The sequence below is a fragment of the Lithobates pipiens genome, unplaced genomic scaffold, assembly GCF_037356315.1.
Source record: "Lithobates pipiens isolate NorthernLeopardFrog02 unplaced genomic scaffold, aLitPip1_a1.2 Scaffold_18, whole genome shotgun sequence".
NCBI lineage: Eukaryota > Metazoa > Chordata > Amphibia > Anura > Ranidae > Lithobates > Lithobates pipiens.
This window is the reverse complement of record NW_027507758.1, coordinates 297,509,885-297,536,341: the sequence shown is the minus strand read 5'-3', so window position 1 is coordinate 297,536,341 and position 26,457 is coordinate 297,509,885. Positions and strand designations below refer to the sequence as shown.

The 26,457-nt window shown below is 43.7% G+C and overlaps 1 protein-coding gene across 1 annotated transcript in view; it reads right to left on the bottom strand.

Annotated features, from left to right (window-relative positions):
- Positions 1-25,758, bottom strand: part of BEND3 (BEN domain containing 3) — a 30,168-nt gene extending 4,410 nt beyond the window's left edge. The window contains exons 1-3 of the mRNA XM_077487166.1: positions 25,490-25,758; positions 3,787-3,838; positions 3,472-3,671 (exon numbers count right to left, since the gene is read on the bottom strand). Coding sequence (XP_077343292.1) covers positions 3,472-3,671; positions 3,787-3,826 — 240 coding nt within the window. The 5' untranslated portion in view covers positions 3,827-3,838; positions 25,490-25,758. The remainder of the gene's footprint in view (positions 1-3,471; positions 3,672-3,786; positions 3,839-25,489) is intronic.
- Between the last annotated feature and the right edge of the window lie 699 nt (positions 25,759-26,457).

The window sequence follows — 26,457 nt, the reverse complement described above, 5'->3', positions numbered from 1 at the left end:
TTTTTTTTTTGCGGTCTGTATTGTTGGGGAAATATTCTTGTGCTACCTGTCCATGAGACATAACAGAAATAAAGGGAAGTCTCTCCAAAGTGAGGGCCATTGTCCTGCTGGTGATAACTGTAAAATGATGTATACTCCCTCCCTTTCTGAAGATCACCAGGGCAAACAGAAAGAACAAATCTCCCCAGCAGGGGCACAGACAGCAATACAAATCTTAACAGGGAATTTCAACACTCCCCCAATTTATTCATTGCTAAAACAATGTGCCTTTAGATATACTTTAGGAATGGTCTGAATCGGAAAATACTTTTCAGTGGTTTAACTCAAATTCTGTATTTACACACGTGATAAAATGTACCTTATTAGGCTTGAAAATTTGCTTAAAGCGTTATTTTTTTTAAATGAAATAATAAACATACTTACCTGCTCTGTGCAGTGGTATTGCACAGAGCAGCCCTGAACCCCATCTTCTTGGGTCCCTTACCAGCATTCTTAGCTCCTCCTGGTCTCTTGTCTGCCATGAAAAGGAAGGCACTTCCCATGAGGGCACATCTGTGGGCTCGTTCCCGAACCAGGACGTGTGTGTCTATTGACACACACAGTGTATCTCAGCTCTGCCCCCTGTTCTCTGCATACAGAATTTGATTGACAGCAGCAGAAGCCAATGGCTATGAACAGAGAAAGAGGAGAGAGCTGTTGCAGATGGGCACAGCGCTGGATTGACTTCAGGCTCAGGTAAGTATACAGGGGGTGAGGGAGTGCTACAAATACAGGGACTTTTTTTTTTACCTTAAAGTGATTGTAAAGTCTCATTTTTTTAAATAAAAATAACAAACATGTTATACTTATCTCTTCTATTGCAGTGGATTTGCACAGAGCAGCCCGGATCCTCCTCTTCTCGGGTCCCTCCCTCCTGTTGAGTGCCCCCACAGAAAGAAGCTTGCTATGGGGGCACCCGAGCCAAGTCAGAGCTCCCTGTGTCCACTCAGACACGGAGCTGAGGCCTGGCTCCACCCCCTCTTACGATTGGCTGACTGACTTTGATTGACAGATGTGGGAGCCAATGGTGCCGTTGCTGTCTCAGCTAATCAGGAGTGAGAGTCTCGGACGGCTGAAACACTCTGAATAAACAGGTACATAGCAGAAATGTAAAATTGATCTTCTCCATAGGGGGTGACAAGGTAAGAGAGGTAAAGTGGCTAAGAGACGTACAAACACTTGTTAGGCCGCGTACACACGCGGGGACTGTTCGCTCAACTTTGTCCGTCAAACAGTTTCAGCGAACAGTCCGCTCAAAATTAGCATGGACGGACTTGCCCACACACGACGAACGAACAGTTTGCTGAAACCGTGCGCAATGACGTGAGCGGCACGTACGACGGGACGGAAAATACGACGTCCCATACACTGCATTACAACTTTCGGCGTGTAAATCCTTTCTGAGCATGCGCGGAACTTAGTTTGACGAACAAGCCTACACACGAGGGGACTGTTCGCTGAAACCAAGTTTCAGCGGACAGTTTTTCGGAATTTCCGAAAAACTTTGTTCAGCAGACTGTTGCACACGGGCGGACTGTCCGCCGAAACACTGTTCAGCGGACAAAGTTGGGCGAACAGTCCCCGCGTGTGTACGCGGCCTTAGAGTTTGTACATTTTATATAGACAAATATCTTTTAGGTTCCATTTATTCATTCAACATCCCTCAAACTGGCATTAACCACTTGCAACCCACCCACCCTCAAATGATGGAGGAGGGGTTGCAGCTTTTGTCCTGGGATGATGTCATATGAGGGCACCCCAGAACGGCCGCTCTTGCGCACTTGCGCGGAGTGCGGTTGAGTGATTTTGCCGTGTTCCTAGGACAAGGCACGACCTCGATCTCTGTAAAGAGCCGATGATGCAGGTCTTTAACCATGTGATCGGCTGTGTCCAATCACAGCTGGTCACATGTAAATGCAGATTGTGTGGTGAGGAGAGCCGATCAGCGGCATCTTGCAGGGGAGACCACGACAGGTAATCAGGGCACTGATCATCAGTGCCCTGATTACAGTAAAGTCCCAGCAGTGCCCATCATTGAAACCCATCAGAGTCCATCAGTGACACCAATCAGTGTCTATCAGTGTCCATTAGTGATGCCAGTCAGTGCAGCATATTAGTGCCTCCTCATCAGTGCCCATCATTGAAGGAGAAAATTACTTATTTACAAAGAATTTACTTTACAAAAGGAAAAAAAAAAATGTTTCTTTCAAAATTTTTGGTCTTTTTTTCCTAAAAAAAAACAAAAAAAAAAAAAACCCAGCAGTGATTACAGACCACCAAAAGAAAGCTCTATTTGTGTGAAGGAAACGTTAAAAAAAAAAAAAAAAAAAAAAAAATTGGGTACAGTGTTTCATGACCGCGCAATCAAAGTGCGACAGTGCTGAAAGCTGAAATATGGCCTCGGCAGAAAAGTGCTCTGTATAGAAGTAATTAAATTAAATTTTCTAAAAATAGCTGACAGGTGGGGCTTTTAAAACAGAAGAGACCCCAAGACCCCTTTCACACCGAGGGCATTTTGCAGGCGTTATAGCGTTAAAAATAGCGCCTGCAATCTGCCCTCAAACAGCTGCTCCACTGTCTCCAGTGTGAAAGCCCGTGTATTTGGATGCTGGATGCCGGGATGGATGGGTGGACATACACAGTGCAAAGGAACTGCCTTGCCGGCTAATTATATAGTTGCAATATCTGCTGGGTCTCAGGACCGACTGACTTGCCCCAGTGTTCTCCCTGGGCGGGGGGGGGGGGGTTCTTTTTCTCCCCCATTTTTCCACCTGTATTAGGAGGTTGGTCTCTTTGTTCCATCTTGCAATTTCTTTGGCCGTTTTTGCCGGGGCACCCACACGAGAAGTATCCGAAAGAGAAAACAGCCATCGGTAACATCTATCCCAGTTTCCTGTTATGTTTTTAATTATTAGCCCTATGGAATGTCTATCAAACACACTGTTTTGAATATACCTGTTTCACATATCTGTATACACCCCTGAAGAAGGAGATTCAGTCTCTCCGAAACGCATAGGGTATCTTGAGCAACTAGTGTGTATATTGATTACCAATGTGTTTGTACATTCCTTATTTTATATGTATTCTTAATAGATCTCTTTAATAAAAAAATCTTTTTGTATTCTATAAATAAGATATTTATTGCATGTGCCTAAAAAGTCCACCACTAGGGGTCCCCCAATTTTTTGGTTTACGATTTTGGATGTGGCACACAAAACAGTAACATTATTGCCTCCCACCTATATTTCCAATATATGGTACATACTGCCACAATATGGTATAAACCCTCTGGGAGCCCAATTAAAAATAAAAAAAAAGAATTTAATATTGCTTTAAATAACTATTTTTCACATTCTCTAGGTTACATACCAAAAGTGTTTCCATACACTTGTTAGGAGTACAAAAGGTAAAAGACATTCTGTTAAAATTTACCTCTTGAGCGAGTCGCCTTTTTTTAAAAGTTGTAAGATTTTCTGCTTCCCCACTGGACCCATTAGACATAAGAGAAGCTTGTTTCCGTTTATTGGAGTGACAGTTAACAGTACATTCTGGATCCACTTTGCCTGCATATGGTACACGCAAACGTCGCAGGCGAACTTCTTCACTTGATGAATCCACTGTCACAACTTTTACTTTAAGGATGACAAAAACGACCATAGATCAGTGATGCATTTTTACCATCAAAAACACAATAACAGCTCGTGCAAAATTAAAAAAAGGTCTAGGTAATTTAGACACATATGGTACCTTTATCATCATTTTCATCTCGAAATTCAGCTGCGTTCATTGTTTTCCTCACCTGTTAAAGAATAAAAAAAAAAAAATCCATGTTTTGCTGTAACAGAAATGATTGCAAAGTTTTGCACACTGAACCACCAAATTGTATCAATCACTTTTACATTCAAGACAATGTTTTGTGGTAGGAAGCCATAGTTATGACCTTAAAGTATAACAAAAAAAAATTAATAGCATCTGAATTGGTAAAAAAATAAATAAATAAATAAATTTAAAAAAAAATCAGACAAGATGAATAACACCCTAAAGCTTTGTACACACGATCAGATTTTCCGACGGGAATTGTGTGGTGACAGACTGTTGGCCTAAAATCTGACCGTTTTTATGCTTCATCAGACAATTGTTGTCGGATTTTCCGCGGACAAAATGTTGGATGGCAGGCTTATACATTTTACGCGGATAATGGTTTGTTCATCTTGCCCCTGTTGATGACTTAGAGGTCAAAACACGTAGGGCCAGCATTTTGTTGCTCCCCACATTGCAATTACTTTGTTTTTATGTATCACGTGATTTTTATAGACTATTAGTCCGGTTTTAATTTGAATTTTTTCAATAAACCATCATTGGTTGTAGTTCACCATGCGAGGCGTTTTCTATGCTTTGTCCCCCCTATGGTGAATCCTTATGAGAATTCTGGTACCAAGTCCTACAGTGATCCACAGTTCAGAAACTTCATCCACCTTTTCCATCTGGAGATCGCAAGGAATCCTGAGGGGAAAACATCATTCGGTTAGTGTATTGGGGCATGTGGCTGGAGCCCCCCCATAAGCTCGTACGACACACTACTATTAGGTGGATGTGTCCAACCCATCTGGTAAGAGTACCTAACTTTCTTTAATCTGTTTAAAATCTACTTCCAAGAGGTTCTGAGGTCTGAGAAGGTTGCAAACTATTCTGCCAAGAATACCATCTGAAAACTTCAAAAAGTCCCAGAAGTACCACTTTGAGATCCATAAAGATTAATTTTGGGACTGTCTATACTTATTTTTTGAATTTAGTGGACTTTTTCACCAATATCATTTGTTTGTTTTTTTAAATGCATATTTTCACTTATGGATATGGGTACCTTTAAGCGCTGCACTTATGTATATATGGTAATTTGAACTTGGTTTGTTTGTGTGTCAGCAGCTTGGCTGTGTTTTTCACAGGAATATTGCAGTTTCACTATTTTTTGTATTCATTATTGAATTAGCGTGGTGTTTTTCTTTTCTTTTGTATTAATCCAAAAGGAAGCTAGTGACCAGCTCCTAGTCAATTCTTCAAAGGAATATATAAAGAATGAAATCAAGGCGGGAAAACAGGAAGTATGGTTCACACCAATTCACTGTGTTTTCTCAGGATGGGAAGTGCAAAAAATCCCCAACAAAAACAGACAATCTTTCACACACACAAACCTATAAATATTGACTGGAGGTCCACTGAAAGACTAATGCCGCATACACACGATCAGAATTTTGGTCGAAAAAAGCTCTGATGGTTTTCTCAACGGAATGCCTACAGGATTTTGCTCAAGCCGTCTTGCATACATACAGTCACACCAAATTCCAACCGCCAAGAACGCATTGACGTACGATGGGACTAGAAAAATAGCCAGTAGCCAATGGCTTCCATCTCGTAGTTGAATCTGAGCACACAATCGGAATTTTCTGTCAGAAAAATTGAGAACGTGCTCTCAAATTTTTGCTGGCGGGAATTCGGGCAGCTAAATTCCGATGGAGCATACACATTTTCTGATGAAAAGCTCTCATCGGTCTTTTGCTGGCCGAAATTCTGATCATGTGTACACGGCATCACTCCAGGTTTTTGTGAACATTAAATAGTCTGTTTGGACCAAGCTGGTCCAAACAAACTATTTCCTTCAAAAACACATTCAGTGGCTTGGAATGCTGTATGAACTGCAGTGGAAGAATACTATCAGAATTGCCCATGGGACTTTTCTTGAGGTACATCAAAATGACAAAATAGGTTAAAAAAATAAAAATAAATAATGAGCGAAGACTGATTTACTATTGTCAGTTTGGGAACAAAACCAGTTCATAATTTGAATTCTTATCCTATTTGTGAATACTCATATTGGAATTCCTCGGACTCACAGTTGAATACAAAAATGGAGCACATTGGCAATCAATATACAAGTGAATGCATATCAAAAAACTGCACCAAATGCAGTGCATGAAGAAAAGAAAAAGAAAACCCTTGAAAAAAGCTGTTAGGAGTGTTTTAGTAGCATTTAGGAAAAAAAATATATAAATATACAGAACACAGCATATTTATACAGAAGAGCGAGTGGGACTTTATATGAAGCATATGGCAGCAGAGAAGTAATGGATGAACATAAAGAATTTTTTATTATTATTATTTTATTAACCCTTTCATGACTAAGCCTATTTTTGGCATTTGGTGTTTACAAGTTAAAATCCATATTTTTTGCTAGAAAATTACTTGGAACCCCCCCAAACATTATATAGATATATATATATATAGATATAGATATATCTATATCTATATATATCTATATATATAGATATATATCTATATATATATATATATATATATATATATATATATATTTTTTTTTTAGCAGAGACTCTTGAGAATAAAACGGCGATTGTTGCAATATTTTATGTCACACGGTATTTGCGCAGCGGTGTTTTAAAACGCAACTTTTTGGGAAAAGGGACACTTTCATGAATTAAAAAAAATGAAACAGTAAAATTAGCCCAATTTTTTTGCATAATGTGAAAGATAATGTTACGCCGAATAAATAGATACCAAACATGTCACACTTCATAATTGCACACACTCGTGGATTGACGACAAAGTACGGTACCTAAAAATCTCAATAGGCAACGCTTTAAAAATTTTTTTTACGGTTACCATGTTAGAGTGCCAGAGGAGGTCTAGTGCTAGAATTATTGCTCTCACTCTGACGATCGCGGTGATACCTCACATGTGTGATTTGAACACCGTTTACATATGCGGGTGCAACTTCCGTATGCGCTTTCTTTGCTTCGCTAGCACGTTTATGATTAGGATACTGGAACAAAGCCGATTACAGCTTCGTTCCAGTTCCTCCCCAGCAGCCTGAGGCGCCGGATCTTGAATCAGTGCTCCCGATCGAGCGGGAGCACCGGTAACAGCGGCGGGAGGGGGGACGTCCCCTCCCGCTCCTCCAGCATAACAGCCGAGCGGCTTTTAGCTGCTTCGGTTGTTATGGCTGGATAGCCAATCGTCCGCTGAAAAAAACGGTACCGGGATGATGCCTGCAGGTGCGGGCATCATCCCGGTATAACCCCCGGAAGCCAAGTACGCAGATCTGCGTACGCTCGGTGGGAAGGGGTTAAAGCAATGTATTATAGAATCACATATTTCAGATAACATTAATAAGAGATGATATACAAATAGTTAGAGGTCGACCGATATATCGGCCGATATTTGCAGTTTTTTAATTAATCGGCATCGGCCGATTGAGCTGATAAAAAGGCCGATTTAGAACAGCGGGACTTGGAAATGACTTCTGTAATAGAAGTCAGTGTAAGTTACCTGAGTCTTCATAGAAAGTCTTTCCTCCTCTCTGGGCAGTCTGCCAAGAAAAGAACAGAAAGATACAATGTTTACACTTGAATGAATGAATTCATCTCAGTGTGTAGAGTTCTCAGTTTAACCATTTAAAGACTAAATCTTTTCTGACACTTGTTGCTTACAAGTAAAAGTCCTGTATTTTCTGCCAGAAAATCACTCAGACCCCCCAAAAAGTATATATATTTTTTTAGCAGAGATCCTAGGGAATAAAATAGCGGTTGTTGCAACATTTTATGTCACACGGCATTTGCGCAGAGGTCTTTAAAATGCATTTTTTTGGGGGAAAAAAAATACACTAAACGATTTAAAAAAAAAAAAAAAAAAAAAAACGAAAACAGTAAAGTTAGTCCATTTTTTTTTTTTCCGTCCAAAAGTTTTGAGTACTTGTTTTTATTTTATAGGCTGCTTGCACACTGGAGCGGGCAGACATTGATGGTAAAATGTTGCTAGTTTTAGCAGTGCTTTACCATAATTTTAGCGGTGCTATTCGGCTGCTAGTGGGGCGCATATAATCCTAGCTAGCGGCCGAAGAAGAGGTTAAATGCGGCCGTGAAGCACCGCTGCCAAATCGCATTGCATGCGCTTGGGCCAGGGGTTGACAAATTTGCTTGGAATCTAGGAGCCAGCTTAAAAAGTTAGGAGCCAGGTCCGTGACGACGATCCGGACCTGTCCCTGGCCTGACATGAAGACGAGTGAGGGGAAGATAGCAGCGCCGTCGCCGCCCCCCCCCCCCCCCCCCCCGTCTCAAAGTCATTGCCCATAGCTCTTAGAGGGACATTTTATTTATTTTTTTTCAAATGACAATTTTTTTTTCAATTGCATTTTAGTGTAAATATGAGATCCGAGGTCTCTCTGACCCCAGATCTCATATTTAAGAGGACCTGTCATGCTTTTTCTATTACAAGGGATTTTTACATTCCTTGTAATAAGAATAAAAGTGACACAACATTTTTTTTAAAAGAACAGTGGAAAAAAAAAAAGTTAAAATAAAGCAGAAAAAATAATAATTTTTAAACGCGCCCTGTCCTGCCCGCATATAAAATCGGTGTTCGAACCACACATAGTAGGTAGCCCTGTGATCGGTAGAGCGAGAGCAATAATTCTACCCCAGACCTCCTCTGTAACTCAAAACGTGCAACCTGTAGAATTTTTTTAAACGTCGCCTATGCAGATTTTAAAGGGTAAAGGTTTGTCGCCATTCCATGAGCGGGTTCAATTTTGAAGCGTGACATGTTGGGTATCAATTTACTCGGCGTAACATTATCTTTCACAATATAAAAAATAATTGGGCTAACTTTACTGTTGTCTTATTTTTTTATTAACTAAATTATTTTTCCCAACAAAAGTGCGCTTGTAAGTCCGCTGCACAAATACGGTGTGACAGACAGTATTGCAACAACCACCATTTTATTCTCTACGGTGTTAGAATAAAAAATATATATAATGTTTAGGGGGTTCTAAATAAAGGGAAGAAGAGGCAGGTAATATAATACAGGCAGAGGAATCTTCATTAACATTGCTGGTTTGTCATACCAACGGCGACCACAAGAGGGCGCCAGATTCCATAAGGAATCATAGGACCGCAGAAGGCCTCAAAGCCGCGGCCTAAATTTTCGGCCGCCGGCGGAACGGCCCGACGCGATCACGCTGGGGGGGTCCACAGACACAGGATACCCCCAGCTGTGCTGCCCCAGGCGCGAGGTCGCTATTTCTAGTCGCCAATGCGACCTGGCGACCGGGTTGTCGAGCCCTGGCTTGGGCAGTGGTGCCCATTAATATCAATGGGCAGAAGTGGTGGAGAAGCGGTATACACCACGCCAAACGTGCTGCTTGCATCGCCTCAGTGTGAAAGCACTCTGTCTTTCACACAGACTGCAGGGGAGCCGATTTTGCAGGCATTTTACAGGCGCTATTTTTAGCCCAAAAGCGCCTAAAAAAAATACGCCCCAGTGGGAAAGGTGTCTGTTAGGCTTTATGAGATGAAGGGGGATAAAAAAAAAAAAATCGGCCTAACATATCGGCCCAAAAAAATCTGCATCATATATCGGCCATCGGCCGCCATGATTTCTAAATATCGGCATCGGCCAGAGAAAAACCCATATTGGTCGACCTCTACAAATAGTACTCAGACCATTAACACAGTTCACAATACATACAATAGTAATTGAGATAATATGCACAATGAGACTTAAGAAAATCTTGGTACAGTAAGTGGAGACACGGGATCCAACAGCTCTACGCCTTTTCCTCCCTTTTCAATCCCCCTCCATTCCCCCCAATTCCCATTCACAAAATGTTCCCTCACTCCACTCCTAGGATGTCCTGGTTTTCGGTACCTGCCCCGGGTCTCGCCCCTTCCAAATCCGCGGGGTCACCTACCTCAGCTCCCGGTTGGAGTCAATTGCCTGGATCACCTGTAGGGCCCCACTTTTACACCACTATACATCAAACCATAGTAAGTAAAGCCTTGGTTATGGAGGTTCTGTACTTAACCCCTAACTTTGTCTTTCTATAACTAGTTTTATTTTTTCTTATTTCTCGAATAACTTTATTCATTTAGCTGTTGGATGCCGTGTCTCCACTTACTGTACCAAGATTTTCTTAAGTCTCATTGTGATATATATACCCAACAGGCCCAGAGGCCATCGGTCTTGCAGTTATTTTTTATACCCTTGCTATACCCCTATGCCGTTTGAGGTGAACATAAGGACTTTTTTCTCATCATAAGAATGTACCATTTTTTATCTTGCTTTTTGCATATTATCTCGATTACTATTATATGTATTGTGAACTGTGTTAATGGTCTGAGTACTATTTGTATATCATCTCTTATTAATGTTATCTGAAATATGTAATTCTATAATACATTACAATAAGTAATGAAAGGTAGTCACAAGCTACGTTACTTAACATGGTGTGTGGTATATACCGAACAGACCACCTATACTTCCATTCAATGGCATAGACATACAGTCCCGACTCTAGAGATCCGTGGGTTATGTAACAGAAACGTGATAAACGACAATACATTAACTTAAACATTACACCACTACCTAGGCATATTTAAAGCGGGATTCAAGACCTGCGTTATACCACTGACCCAATTATTAATCAGTTATGTGACTTATGTTAATATGAAAGGGGAGGAGGAGAGGTGGAGGAAGTAGGTAAAGACACGAAGATTAGTATGTACAGACACAAGACAAGAGGAAGATTACGGAATAGGTAGAGAGGGAGAGAGTAGGAGAATAAAGGACACCCGTCCGACCTCGAGCCCCCATGACCCCCAAAAAAATGGGAGTCCACTCTGGATCAGCTGGATTTGGGGGCCTCCAACCTATCCCAAAGTTCCCATATCTTGTTATGTTTGTCGAGAGTATGGTTTAGGGAGGCTGTCATATATTCCATCCGTTTGACGTCTCTGATTCTGGTATGCAACTCAACCAACCAATGAAGGGGTTTCCCTTTTTTCCCTCCCCATTTTATTAAGCGTCGCCCGGCTGTCAGCACCTGGGCTAGAACTTTTTAGGAGGATCTTGAGAATGAGGTAGGAGGGAGGCCCAATAGGAACATTTTGGGGTCCAATGGTATTTGCACCTCAAAAACGGTTTGTAATAAGGCTTGGACTGTTTCCCAATAGGGGCATGACCTGTGGACAAGTCCAGTAAATATGGAACAGCGTTCCTACTGCTCTGCGGCAACGCCAGCAGCGGGAGTCGGCGGAAGGGTAAATAGAATGGAGTAGTTCCGGGGTTTCATACCAATGAAGCATAACCTTGTATTGGTTTTCCTTATATAAAAAAAGTGCACATGGAGCTTTTAGATGCCCGTGACCACACCTGCTGCCATGTCTTCAAAGGTATGGTCTCCCCCAAATCCCGCTCCCATTTATCCATATAGGCATGCCGCGGTCCCATCAGTGAGAAGTCTACTATCAGGATTTGGTAGGTGCATGCCCTTAGGGGATGAGCCCTCCAGGCACATTTTCTCGAACTTCGTTAAGGGGGAGAATTGCAGGTTTGGCGTAAAAGACTGTGCAAAATTACGGATTTGCAGGTAGCTAAAGAAAGCTTGCCTAGGCAGATCGAAGGAATCCTTCAATTCTTGGAATGATCTTAGCGTCCTAATCCTAATGTCTACCAACTGGCCATATCGGAACAGGGCCCTATTAAACCAGTGTTGGGACATTTGTGATGTCAAGCTATCTGGGACATTGGGGGTAAACAAAAAGGAGGTGGCCAGGGAGGCTAAGGAAGTTAGCGGGTATACCTTTTTGGCACATCGCCACAATGTGCGGACAAGTGCTATTGGTCCTAGCAATTGGGACCTAATATCCGTACTCCATAACATGGAGTTAGGATGCGTTGGGGCTAGCCACAGCTTTTCGATTTGAGTACAGCGATTATAGGCGTGTAGTGTACTCCAGAATGCGATTGGGCGTAATTCTGCTGCCAGATAGTATTTGGCTATATTGGGGAAGGCAAGTCCCCCTTGATTTCAGGGGGCGTATAATATGGATTTGGCGATCCGGTGCCTCTTATAATTCCAAAAGAACTTTATGAGATCACCCTGGAGTGTCCTAAGCTGCGCTGTTGGGATAGGGATGGGAAGTGTCTCAAAAATGTAAAGAAGTCTGGGAAGGATCGCCATCTCAATGGTCGCTAAACCGCCAAAAAGGCACAGCTTTAAGGTTTTCCATTTGGTGAGGGAGGCCCTAATATCTGTGAATAGCTGAGGGAAGTTAGCCTTGTATAAGGTCTCATAGGTTCGCGTAAGGTGTACCCCTAGGTATTTCAGAAAGGATGACTTCCATGAATAGTTAAATGAGTGGGAGAGGGCTGACAGTGTCTGCGGGACCATATTAAGAGGGAGGGCTTCAGTCTTAGAGCTATTGATTTTGTAGCCCGAGAGGGTACTATATTTATCCAATTCCTCATGAAGATTTGGTAGAGATTTGCGGCTGGGTCAGGGTTAATAGGACATCATCCGCAAACAGGGATACTTTAAAGCAGGGCTCGACAAAACCCGGGCGCCAGGTCGCATTTGCGACTAGAATTAGTGACCTGGCGCCTGGGGCAGCACAGCTGGGGGTATCCTGTCTCTGTGGACCCCACCCCCCCCCCCCGGCGTGATCGTGTCGTTCCGTTCCGCCGGCGGCCGGTAATTGAGGCCGCGGCTTTGAGGCCTTCTGCGGTCCTATGATTCCTTCTGGAATCTGGCGCCCTCTTGTGGTAGCCGTTGGTCTGACAACCAGCAATGCTAATGGAGCTTCCCCTGCCTGTTTTTTATTGTCTGCCTATCTCCTTCCCTTTATTTAGAACCCCTAAACATTATATATATTTTTTATTCTAACACTCTAGAGAATAAAATGGTGGTCGTTGCAATACTGTCTGTCACACCGTATTTGCGCAGTGGACTTACAGGCGCACTTTTTTGGGGAAAAATAATTTATTTAATAAAAAATAAGACAACAGTAAAGCTAGCCCAATTTTTTTTTATATTGTGAAAGATAATGTTACGCCGAGTAAATTGATACCCAACATGTCATGGCTCAAAATTGCGCCCGCTCATGGAATGGCGACAAACTTTTACCCTTCAAAATCTCCATAGGTGACGTTTAAAAAATTCTACAGGTTGCACATTTTGAGTTACAGAGGAGGTCTAGGGCTAGAATTATTGCTCTCGCTCTACCGATCACGGCGATACCTCACATGTGTGGTTTGAACACCGCTTTCATATGCGGGCGGGACAGGGCGCATTTAAAATTAATTTTTATTTTCTTACTTTGACTTTTATTTTTATTTTTTTCACTGTTCTTTTTAAAAAAAATAAAATAATTGTGTCACTTTTATTCTTATTACAAGGACTGTAATCATCCCTTGTAATAGAAAAAAAGCATGACAGGTCCTCTTAAATATGAGATCTGGAGTCAGAGAGACCTCAGATCTCATATTTACACTAAAATGCAATTTAAAAAAAATTGTCATTTGAAAATAAATAAATAAATAAATAAAATGTCCCTCTAAGAGCTATGGGCAATGACTTGGAGACAGGTGGGGGGGGGGGGGGGGCTGCGCTATCTTCTACTCACTCGTCTCCATGTCAGGCCAGGGACAGGTCCGGATCGCCGTTACCGACCTGGCTCCTAACTTTTTTAGCTGGCTCCTAGATTCCAAGCAAATTTGTCAAGCCCTGCTTTAAGTCCCTCGTACAGCTCAGGATACCATGGATGTTTGGATTCTGTCTTATATGGGCAGCAAGGGGTTCAATGCACAGTGCATAGAGAAGAGGGGATAGGGGGACAACCCTGCAGAGTCCCATTAGTTATGGGTAATGTGGGAGAGAAGGCAAACTGAGTCCATACTAGGGTCAAAGGGGATGAGTATAAGTGGGAAACGGCTTGGAGAAAAGAACCTTCCACTCCCGCCCTCCGGAGGGTGGCAAACAGGTAGGGCCAGCCCAGCCTATCAAAGGCTTTTTCTGCGTCTAAGCTGAGGAGGAGAGCTTCCGCCTTGTTCCTGTTCGCCACCTCCACAAGTTCTACCACTCTCCTGGTGTTATCCCCTGCCTGTCGACTGGGGATGAACTCCACTTGGTCCTTGTGTATTAATGAAGGCATGAAATGATTTAATCTGTTAGCCAGTAGCTTAGTAAAAATTTTTAGATCTGAATTCAGGAGAGCGATCGGCCTGTAATTAGAGCACAGTGTATGGTCCTTCCCAGGTTTGGGGATCATTGTTAAAAAAGATCTTTGCATATCCCTCGGGATGGGTGTATTGTGCATGAAGGAGTTAAATAGGGATGTAATTCGGGGGAGTAAGATCTGCATAAAGGTTTTGTAGTAGAGGTAGAGGCCGTCTGGTCCTGGGGCCTTGTTGTTCAGGAGGGCTGATTGTGTCCTCTACCTCCTCCTCTGCAATAGGGGAGTTGAGACTGGCTAAGGCCATGGGGGAAAGTGCTGGGAGGTCACATTCTGCTAGTTAATCTTCAATAGCTTGGGCTAAAGCAGGTGGGGGGGGGGGGGGGGGGCTAATCGTGTGGGACGCTCGGGTCGTTATCAGCATTTAGGGTTTTTTCTGCCGGGAAAACACTCCCAAAAACATTTTTTCTCTGCTCCTAAAGGCTGAAGCTTGAAAATGCTTTTAGCATAAAATACTGTGCATGGACAAATAGGATAAACACTATGAGGTTCTAGGAGCAGGAAAAAAAATGCTCATAATAGCTTCTAAGAGCTTAAAAAAAAACGCTAGTGTGCATGGAGCCTTAAAGGAGAAGGACAGCCAAAGCTTATTTGGCTGTCCTTCTCCTGTAGTTCACGCGAGTGAAGTTTGTTCTGCACGCCTGTGACCCCCTTTCAGCCGAAAGTGGGCTGGACCCTGCTGTAGGCTGATGTCAGGGAGCTGGTCCAGGCTCTGGAAGGATCACGACCATATGGTCAGGATCCACCCACATGCTTGGACTAGCACTTGACTCAGCCTATTAGCGAGCTGCTGGGAGCCTGAGCTGGCCACTCTTGCCCTCTTCACAGCGCTCCAGTGAGTGCAGCGGGGGGGGGGGGGGGGGGCAGAGCAGAGGGCTGCTGAATGACAGGTACCAGCTCTCTGCTCGGAGAGCCCTGAGAACCGAGTGATCATGGTATTTGATTGCTCGGTTCTCAGTGTTAGAGGCGGTAGGGGACAGATGCAGCATCGGAACGATGCTGCCTCCACCTAGGTAAGTATGATAAAAAAAAAAAACTCCACACTTTTCTTTTAAGTGTATGTTACCCTAAATATTTTCTATGTGTGTGTGTTCACATATGTGTATTTCATAAATCATAGTTTCTGTCATTTTCATGTACTTCTTCCATCTGAAGTACCTAGTTGATCCTGCCAGTCACCCTTCTTTCTTGTTGCAAGCTGACCACACAAAGCACAGAAGCTGACCTGTGTTTAGCATAGTCAGTTTGTATCCTTCAGCTTGGAAGAGAACAGTACAGGGTGCAAGGATTAGCAAGTATTAAAAACAACACTATATCGTGTAGACATCTGACAAAAACTGTGCTCCAGTTACAGTGGCACAGAGTGGAAGGCATGTACAAAGGCACCCGCACAAGCTGCTGACAGGGAGAAGGTACACGTCACTGGATGGAGGGGGGCAGCTTGCTACGCGTTTCCAAGCTGCTGACCATCCATCCCATCAGCGGGTCTTTGTCCCTTAGTATGTGCACGTGGAACCATTGCTGATCCAGGGAGTGCGCAGGGGGCGGGGTTCTGGGAGGATGTCTGTGGACGCTCTCCTAGAAATGGAAAACCGTGCTGCAGTCATCTTTTGGCTATAGTGCAGTCGGCAAGTGGTTACTATTAAAAAAAAAAAAATCTGCCTTTAGAACCACTTTAATAAAGAGATTAAACAAATCTTCCTACATGGGTTTCACTTGTTTATCTTCAGGCCTCTCTTTGCTACACCCCTTCAAAAAGCCACAATTGTGTTAAAATCCTTCTCCATCTGTATCACAGAGGAGGGGGCAGAGAGGCTGCAGTTAGTGTGTGAGAGCTGATTGGAGGAAAGGAACACATCCCCTCTTCACTATCACCAAAATAAAGCGCTATTTGTGTGAAAAAAAGAACAAAAATTTCATATGGGTACAGTGTTGCACGATTGATTGTCGTTCAAAATGTGAGAGCACCAAAAGCTAAAAATTGGTGTAGTTAGGAAGGGGGTATAAGTGCCCAGTGGGCACGTGCTTAAAAACATTTTAGCAGACACAGCTAGGAAATAGCTATTTTTGCAGATCAAAGTTGAATAAGCCGAGAGCAGCCATGACTCACAAAGCAGGACCCCAGGCGTCAAACTGACAGCAGGTATTGGGTAGCATTTGTGGGAACTGAGGAGCAAAGGACTTGAAAGGGGTAATGAAGTACATCCTAGGTTCTAAACTGGTTAAAATAACCGTCCCTTTTCCTTTGGAGTTCCAAAATCTGGTGCAGCTGTGTATAGAAACCAATCTGCTACCAGGTTTGTTTATCAAATTTAACTGAACAAGCTGAAGTGAGCCTTGGTTCACATTGGAGCAATTTGTCATGCATTTTGAGAGATCGAATCGCATGACAAGTTGCAGCCTATTGGCGGCAATGGCACTGTTCCAATCGGTGCGACACCGATTTTACTAAGAAGCACCGATCTGCAAAAGTAGTTCCTGCATTACTTTTGCAGCTTTCAGATGCTACTTCAGTAGACGTGTGTATGAAGCCACATAGATGTCTATCAAGTAGCACCTGAAATCGCGCTGACCTCGCTACTTTGAAATCTCGCTACTTCAAATTAATTCAATGTGAACCAGGGCTTAGAAGCGGATTGTCTACCATGCACAGCTGTACCAGATTTTACACTCTTCAGTTTTAGTCAGGCTGCATTCACGTCTGAGCGTTTCAAAGTCGCACGTTTTTGCTGCAATTTTGTACAGGTCACCAGTGTAAAAAAAAAAAAAACACACGCCTGTAATCCGCCTAAAAGAAGCTCATGTTTGTTTTTGAGCTCAGATGTGAAAAGGTGCCATTGAAATGAATGGGATTTTGCTTGTTGGGCGTTTTCTGAGCATTTTATGAGCTGAAAACGCTCAGGTGTGAATGCAGCCTCAATGAAACCCATTATGTCAAGCTTTACCATGCGCTGCATTAATCTTAAGGACCGCCCACCGCATATATACTGAGGCAGGGTGGCCCTATTGGGTGAAATGACGTACCACGCGCCGATGTTCGCCAGCCACCAGCAGTTGCTCCTGAGAGGCAGAATGGGGATCTGCCAGTGTAAACAAAGCAGTACTCCCCCTTTAGTCAGGGGAGTACAGTGTGATTAGGAACAGCGATCTCTCTCTATTCCCAGTCAGTTCACTCCCCTCACAGTTAGAAACACCTCCCTAGGACACAATTAACCCCTTGATCGCCCCCTAGTGTTATTTATACAGTGATCATTGGATATTTTTAGCTCTGATCACTGTAATAAATGTCACTTGTCTCAAAAGAGTGTAAAAATTGCTGATCACCACCATTACTAGTAAAAAAAATAAAAATGCCAGAAATCTATCCCCTATTTTGTAGACGCTATAACTTTTGCCCAAACCAATCAATATATGCTCATTGACATTTTTTTTACCAAAAATATGTAGAAGAGTACAGATTGGCCTAAACTGATGAAGAAATTTGTTTTGTTTTTTTTATTATTTGTTTTTCGGATATTTATTATAGAAAAAAGTAAAAAAAAAATTTTTTTTTTTAAATTCTGTCTTTTTTTGTTTATAGCACAAAAAATAAAAACCGCAGGAGGTGATCAAATACCACCAAAAGAAAGCTCTATTTGTTTGGGTACAGTACAGTGTCTCACAACCGCGCAATCAGTTAAACCGACACAGTGCTGTATCGCAAAAAATTGCCTGGTCATTAATGGGGTAAATCCTTCCGGTCCTTAAGTGGTTAAGGTACATTGCCTTAGTACGTTAGAATGCCATTCAAAATTAATGGCACTGTGATGCAGAAATGTAGGTTTTGTGCTTCACTGCAACAAATAAGTGTGAAATGGGCCCCTTAAAGTGTACCCCTCCCCCCCCCCCAGTCAGAATAGAAAAAAAAAAAACAATAAAAATTCAGTACATCCCTGTGATATACACTCACTGGCCACTTTATTAGGTACATCTGTTCAATTGATTGGTAGCAAAAATTGCTATCAGCCAATCACATGGCAGCAACTCAATGCATTTAGGCATCTAGACGTGGTGAAGACGACTTGCTGAATTTCAAACTGAGCGTCAGAATGGGGAAGAAAGGAGATTTAAAGAGGGATTTCACTGGAAAAAAAACTATTAAAAGCCAGCAGCTATAAATACTGCAGCTGCTGACTTTTAATAAATGGACACTCACCTGTCCCAGGATCCAGCGATGTCAGCAGCCGAGGCCGATCGATCGCTCGGCTCTCGGCTGCTGCCGCCGCCGTTCTAGGTGAGAGAATCAGGAAGTGCAGCGTAATACGAATGGTCCGCACTGTCTCTGGGACCCGTGTGTCGCAGCAGACAGCGTGCAGGGACAGGAAGAGGCATAGACTCCCACGGGAGTCTATGCCCGGAAGTGCAGGCAGACAGGTATCTGCACCCCCCTCCCCCCTGAAAGGTGCCAACTGTGACACCGAGGGGGGGGGGGGGGGGGGGGGGAGTGTTCCGATGAGCGGAAGTTCCACTTTAGGGTGGAACCCCGCTTTTGCCACATGGGCTGGTCTGAGTATTTCAAAAACTGCAGATCTACTGGGATTTTCACACAGTCAACCATCTCTAGGGTTTACAGAGAATGGTCCGAAAAAGAGAAAATATCCAGTGAGTGGCAGTTGTCTGATGAAAATGCTTTGTTGATGTCAAAGGTCAGGGGAGAATGGGCAGGCTGGTTTGAGATAATAGAAAGGCAACAGTAACTCAAATAACCACTTGTTACAACCAAGGTATACATAATAATAATGAACACCCAACACATCAAACTTTAAAGCAGACGGTTTATGGCAGCAGATGACCACACCGGGTGCCACTCCTGTCAGCTAAGAATAGGAAATTCGCACAGGCTCACCAAAATTCGACAAAGAAGATTGGAAAAATGTAGCCTGGTATAATGAGACTCGATTTCAGCTGCAACAATCAGATGGGAGGGTCAGAATTTGGCGTAAACAACATGAAAGCATGGATCTATCTTGTATCAACAGTTCAGGCTGGTGGTGGTGGTGAAATGGTGTGGTATATATTTGTGGTATATTTGGCGCACTTTAGGCTCCTTAGTACCTCTTGCCGATCGCCCCACATACATTTACTGCAGGGCTGCGTCTCCTCTGCACAAAATCACGTACGTGATTTTACAGTTCTGGGTCTGGTGCGAGCACATGCGCTTCCCACGACCCGCTGTGATTGGACACAGCGGAAGCCAATCAGCGGATCCGGTGGACCCAATTTCTGCCAGGACTCACTGATTGTTCCCGACAGAGGCAGAATGGAGTCTGCCTATGTAAACAAGGCAGATTGCTGTTCTGTTAGTAGGGAAGACAGAGATCGTATATTTCTGCTAAGCAGGAACATGGATCTCTGTCTTCCCACAGTTAAAGCACCCTACACACAGTTACATAGCACACTCCCTAGGAACACATTTAACCCTTTGATCGGCCCCTGATGTTAAGCCATTCCCTGCCACTACAGTACAGCCATTAGTACAGTGAGAGTGCATATTTTTTTTTTTTTTTTTTTGCATTAATCACTGTATTGGTGTCACTGGTCCCCCCCAAAAAAAAAAAAAAACGTTTAAAAGCGTCACTTCACATTGGGCCATTTTGACATGTCAAATCGCCGGCTATGGCACCGTCCAAATCGGCTTAACGCCAACATTGTGGTGCCACACTGATTCCCAAAAGTAGTTCCTGCGCTACTTTTGGCAACTTCGGGGGCAGGAACCCACACAGATGTCTCTGAAATCGCTCCCAAATCGGAAAAACACCTGGGTTTGAAGTCATGCAAGTTCAGCTGAACTTCGCGCAATTTTAAACCCGCATCAGTGTGAACCTAAGCTAAGCTTCTGATTTGTCTGCCGCAGTCCTGCTATAAGTCGCTGATCACCGCCATTACTAGTAAAAAAAAAAAAAAAAAATTCAATAAAAATACCCCATAGATTGTAGACGCTATAACTTTTGCACAGCCCAATCAATATAAGCTTATTGGGTTTTTGTTTACCAAATAGATATAGCAGAATTGGCCTAAATTCATGAAGAAATTCGTTTTTTCAATGGATGTGTTTTATAGCAGAAAGTAAAAAAATATTGCTTCTTTTTTTTCAAAATAGTTTTTTTTTTATTTAATAGCGCAAAAAATAAACGCAGAGGTGATCAAATACCATCAAAATAAAGCTCCATTTGTGGGGGAGACATCAATTTTATTTGGGTACACTGTAGCACGACTGCGCAATTGTCAGTTAAAGTAACAGTGCTGTATTGCAGATAATGGGCTGGTCGTGAAGGGGGGGGGGTAAACCTTCCGGAGATTATGTCTATACAGACGAAACGCGTCAGCTCGAGTACTGCCATCACTACTGTGCCATCTTATGTTCGATAAGCCTTTGATTGCTTCACGACATGTGAGTGTTCAATGTTATCCTTAAAAAAAAATAAAAAAATTATATATTATATATATATATATATATATATATATATATATATATATATATATATATATTTTTTTTTTCCCTAAACAAGATCACGGTATGTGGAACTTTGTTTCATTTCTTGGTTTCAACATGTGGATATATGAAATTTCTCTGGCCGTCCCTCTTTTCATCTGAACCTACTTGCCTGTTTATGGTAACAACCTGCTGACCAGTGCCATTCATAGGTCCTAATGTGATCGTGGTTATCTGGATCGTTGATCGCATTTATCACTACAAGCCTGGTTGACTTAAGTGGTATATGCCTGTTAAGTCTACTATCTTTTGTAAGCCTTCATACAATTGGTGGCTGTTTCCTCACAAGATTCTCCTCCATTCCTTCTGGATATGTTTATCTTGAAGATTTTTTTAGAAATGTTGTTCCATTGCCATTTGATGCCAATCAACATTCATGTGGTGGAATAATATATATATATATATAGTTGACAAATTTGCTTTGAATTTAGGAGCCAGTTTTTTTTTGTTTTTTTTAGAGTGGTATGGATTGTCAGCTCCCGGGGTAAGGCCACTCATTTTCACCCCCTATCCCTAACTCACAATGGAGCACCCAGTCAATAACTCCAATGAAACGCTGTTACATCAGGGTTATGGGCTGACCAGAAAGAGTAAGGCTGGCAACAGATGGAACTGGCTGGCACTGGCAGGTGGCACTGGTTGGAACTGGCAGGTGGCACTGGTTGGAACTGGCAGGTGACACTGGCGGTGGCACTGATCGGCAGGTGGCACTGGTTTGGAAGTGGCAGGTGGCCCTGGTTGGTGATGGCAGGTGGCCCTGGTTGGCGGTGGCACTAGTTGTCACTGGCAGATGGCACTGATTGGCAGTGGCACTGGTTGGTGTTGGCAGGTGGCACTGGCACTAGTTGGCACTGATTGGCAGTGGCACTGGCAGGTGCCACTGATTGGTGGTGGCACTGGCAGGTGGCACGTTGCACTGATTGGTAGTGGCAGGTGGCACTGATTGGCAGTGGCACTGGTTGGCACTGATTGGCGGTGGCACTGGTTGGCGGTGGCAGGCACTGGCAGGTGGCATTGGCAGGTGACACTGGTTGGCATTGGCAGGTGACACTGGTTTGGAACTGGCAGGTGACACTGGTTTGGAACTGGCAGGTGACACTGGCATGTGGCACTGATTGGCAGGTGGCACTGGTTTGGAAGTGGCAGGTGGCCCTGGTTGGCGGTGGCACTAGTTGTCACTGGCAGATGGCACTGATTGGCGGTGGCACTGATTGGTGGTGGCACTGGTAGGTGGTGGCAGGTGGCACTGATTGGCGGTGGCAGTGCTGTGCCAGATCACGTACCTAGTATGTGATCTGAGACTTCCCAGTTTGGGGTGTGCATGTCGCCAGCACTGCCGATTATCCAAAACAGAGGCAGATCGCCACTCTGTCAGTAGGGAAGGCATGGATCCTGTGTTCCTGCAAAGCAGGGACATGGATCCATGCCTTCCCCTAGTAAAAGCACCTCCCAGAGTATACTAAAACACTGGTTAGGCACACAGTTAATCCTTTGATCGCCCCTGATGTTTAACCTTTTCCCAGCCAGTGTCATTAGTACATTGACAGTGCATACATTTAGCAATGATCACTGTAATAGTGTCACTGGGGTGTTTTTCAGGCGCTTTAGCGTTAAAAAAGTGCATGTAAAGCACTTGAAAGAAGCTGCAACTTCAATCCCAATGTAAAAGCCTGAGTGCTTTCACACTGGGGCATTTTTTAGACGCTTTAGCTTTAAAAAAAGCGCCTGAAAGAAGCCGCAACTGCAATCCCAATGAAAAAGCCGAGTGCTTTCATACTGAGGCACTGCGTTGGCAGGGCATAAAAAGTCCTACAAGCAGCTTCTTTGCAGCGCTTTTGGAGCGGTGAATAAACCGCTCCTAAAGCACCCCTTCCCATTGAAATCAATGGGAAGCGCCTGAAAAACACTTTTGGCAGCGTTTTGTGGGCGCTTTCAACCCTTTATCTGGCCACTAGCAGGGGTTAAAAGCACCCCAATAGCGCTCGAAAAACGCTGGTAAAGCGCTGCTAGTTTAAGCGGAGCTTTACGAGCGTTTTTCAGGAGCGGACATTGTGAAAGGGCTCTTAAAGCACTCTGGCTTTCACATTGGGATTGCAGATGAGGCTTCTTTCAAGCGCTTCACATTCGCTTTTTTTAATGCTAAAGTGCTTGAAAAACGCCTGAAAAACGCCCCAGTGTGAAAGGGGTCTTAGTGTCTGACTGTCCACCGCATAATAGCAGTCCTGCTACAAGTCGCTAATCGCCGCCATTACTAGTTAATTTTTTTTTTTTTATATATAAAAAATATATTATAATTTGCAGATGCTATATCTTTTGCGCAAACCAATCAATATACGCTTATTGGGATTTTTTTTTCCAAAAATATGTAGCAGAATACATATTGGCCTAAACTGAGAAATACATTAGATTTTTCTATTTTTCTTTTATTGGATATTGTAAACAAAAATAAATTTTCCTTTTCAAAATTGGTAGTATTTTTTTGTTTAAAGCGCAAAAAATAAAAACTTGCAGAGGTGAACAAATACTACCAAAAGAAAGCTCTATTGGGGGGGGGGGGGACATCAATTGTATTTGGGTACAACATGGCACGACTGCACAATTCTGAGTTAAAATAACACAGTGCAGTATTGCAGAAAAGGGCCTAGTCATGAAGAGGGGTAAATCTTCTGGAGGCCTACCAGAGTATTGTTGCTGACCATGTCCATCCCTTTATGGCTACAGTGTACACATCTTCTGATGGCTCCTTCCAGCAGGATAATGCACCATGTCACAAAGCCCAAATCATCTCAAACTGGGTTCTTGAACATGACAACGAGTTCCCTGTACTTCATTGGCCTCCGCAGTCACCAGATCTCAATCCAATAGAGAACCTTTGGGATGTGGTGGAACGGGAGATTTTGCATCAAAGATGTGCAACTGACAAATCTGCAGTAACTGTGTGATGCCATCATGTCAATATGGACCAAAAACTGAGAAATGTTTCCAACACCTTATTGAATCTATGCCACAAAGAATTAAGGCAGTTCTGAAGGCAAAAGGGGGTCCAACCCGGTACTAGCAAGGTGTACCTAATAAAGTGGCCAGTGAGTGTGTTTCAATTTCCCTCAGTTTTGCCTCTTAAAAAAAATAAAAATAAAAAAACGCTGCAAGTACAGAAAAATACATGTTAATCCAGCGTGCCCCAAGCTTTAAGGCTGCCTTTGATTTCCATATAACTATGTAGAACAATATGAAGAAAAAGGTAAATAAAATAACACCCAGACAAACACTGCTCAACAATTGTTGGAGTCGTTGCTGGTGGTGGACGTATTGATATGTCCATCCTGAAGGCAGGTCGTGCCTACCACAAATATAAGGCTAAGGCAAACTGCTGGCCACGTGTCCGTGGTGTGGCTAGGAAGCCTGTAGAACATCCCTTCGTTGGTGGTAACCATCAGCACATTGGCAAACCTTCAACTATCTGGAGCTAGCTCCAGCTGGTCGCAAAGTCTGTCTTATTGCTGCTCGTCGCACTGGGCATCTGCGTGGCACAAAGACTGTGCAAGAAAACTAGAACTAAAAATATTTCCTGCATAATTTACATAATAAACTTTCAAAAATGTAAAAAACAAAAACAAAAAAAACTTAAACCAAACTTAAAGGAAAAAACATAAGACGATAGAAGAAAAAAGTAAAGGTTGGTGATTTGCTATCTCTGATGAAACGTGTAGGGTGAGGCCCATGATGGTGACGTCATCAGACACGCTTTCCAAATTGGATGGTCAGGACTGTTACTTTACAAGCTTGTAGGAATGCCATTTCGAAGCCACGAATGTTCGTAAAGCCGGTTTTGTTTTATTAACACGTAAGTGTGCATTTTAATTCTTTAATAAACTTTCACCCTATAGCGATTTAACATTGAGATTGTTAACTATAGCGATCATACACAGAGATTGCTGAAAGAAGCAATCATACACCAAGACTAAGTGCAGCGATCATACACCAAGACTAAGGGCAGCGATCATACACCAAGACTAAGGGCAGCGATCGTACACGAGACTAAGTGCAGCGATCGTACACAACGAGACTAAGTGCAGCGATCGCACACCGAGTCTAAGTGCAGCGATCGCACACCGAGTCTAAGTGCAGCGATCGCACACCGAGTCTAAGTGCAGCGATCGCACACCGAGTCTAAGTGCAGCGATCGCACACCGAGTCTAAGTGCAGCGATCGCACGAGACTAAGTGCAGCGATTGTACACAACGAGACTAAGTGCAGCGATCGTACACAACGAGACTAAGTGCAGTGATCGCACACAACGAGACTAAGTGCAGCGATTGTACACAACGAGACTAAGTGCAGCAATCGTACACAACGAGACTAATTTCAGCGATCGCACACAACGAGACTAATTTCAGCGATCGCACACAACGAGACTAAGTGCAGCGATCGCACACAACGAGACTAAGTGCAGCGATTGTACACAACGAGACTAAGTGCAGCGATTGTACACAACGAGACTAAGTGCAGCGATCGTACACAACGAGACTAATTTCAGCGATCGCACACAACGAGACTAAGTGCAGCAATTGTACACCGAGTCTAAGTGCAGCGATTGTACACTGAGATTGATAAATGGATGTATGCTAGAGTGAAGGCTCTGCTAGTCACATGATCACTCCCCTCGGTTCGGCGGGCCGTGACGTCACGATGACAGCAGACGTCGGCCGTGACAATGGGCGCGCAGTGCTCTCCTCAGTAGTCCCCAGTAAGCAGTGAAGTTGTGACAATGACACAGTGTGGGTGGTGAGGGAGTGCCCGGTGCCCGCACAGTGTGGAGCAGTCGTTGGCATACGCTTACCTCGCATAGAGCCGTGTGCTAGGAATCCAGCAATGTTCCTGAGTGGCCCCCCACACGCTCCCTCCCGCCCAGGGCACGCTCTGTACACGGCTCCTCTCCCGGCGTGTCTCGGTGCCTTTGTGTGCTGCGTGTCCGTGCGTTCTCGCGTGACGTGACGGGACTCCGCATGTGTCATTTCCGCAGAAGGACACAGGAGACAGAGGAGGCTGCGGTGGGAACAGCCCCCTGCCCTCTCGCCACTAGACGTTACACAGTGCCACGGCGGGGGGAGGCACACACGGGGCCCTCACATGACTCTATTCACAGGACTCACCACAAAGTGTGACTGAAGGCACAGAGTGAGGGAGGGCTAGAACCTTCTTTGTGCCATCTGTATCTCATTGGGGAGATTGCCCTTCACTTCTGATGGAAGTGAGAGGAAAGTCACTAGAACTGGTGTCCCAAATGACATATTCCTTTTCTATTCCTCTTCTGCTGACAGCCCACAATTTGGGCTTTTTGCTCACTCCTGGGGATATTAGTAAACATGAAAAGTAGAGGGGTATATCTCCCTAATGATGGCCATACACACTTCAATAAAGGATCAATTTCTTGTCTGATCAAACTTTTCCAAAGAGAATAATCAATCTATAGTCGACAACTAGGGAGGAGCTCCGGCATGTTTGCATGGTCCACGTGCAGAGCCCGCCAGGAAGTCGGCGCAGCGCTAATCACCGGCAGTGAGACATTGCCCAATCTCTGCAGCCGCGCATTGGGGCAATGTCTCACTGCTTGTGATTAGCGCTGCGCATCATCCTGGCGGGCTCTGCACGTGTACCATGCGAACACGCCTGAGCTCATCCTTATCGGCAACACATTCAGTTAATATGACACACCCAGGGATGTGGATCTGAATCAGTGATTGGCTTGGAAAAAATCAGTTTGTAAATGGATAGGAAAAGACAGAATTCAGGGAGTAGTGGTTAATG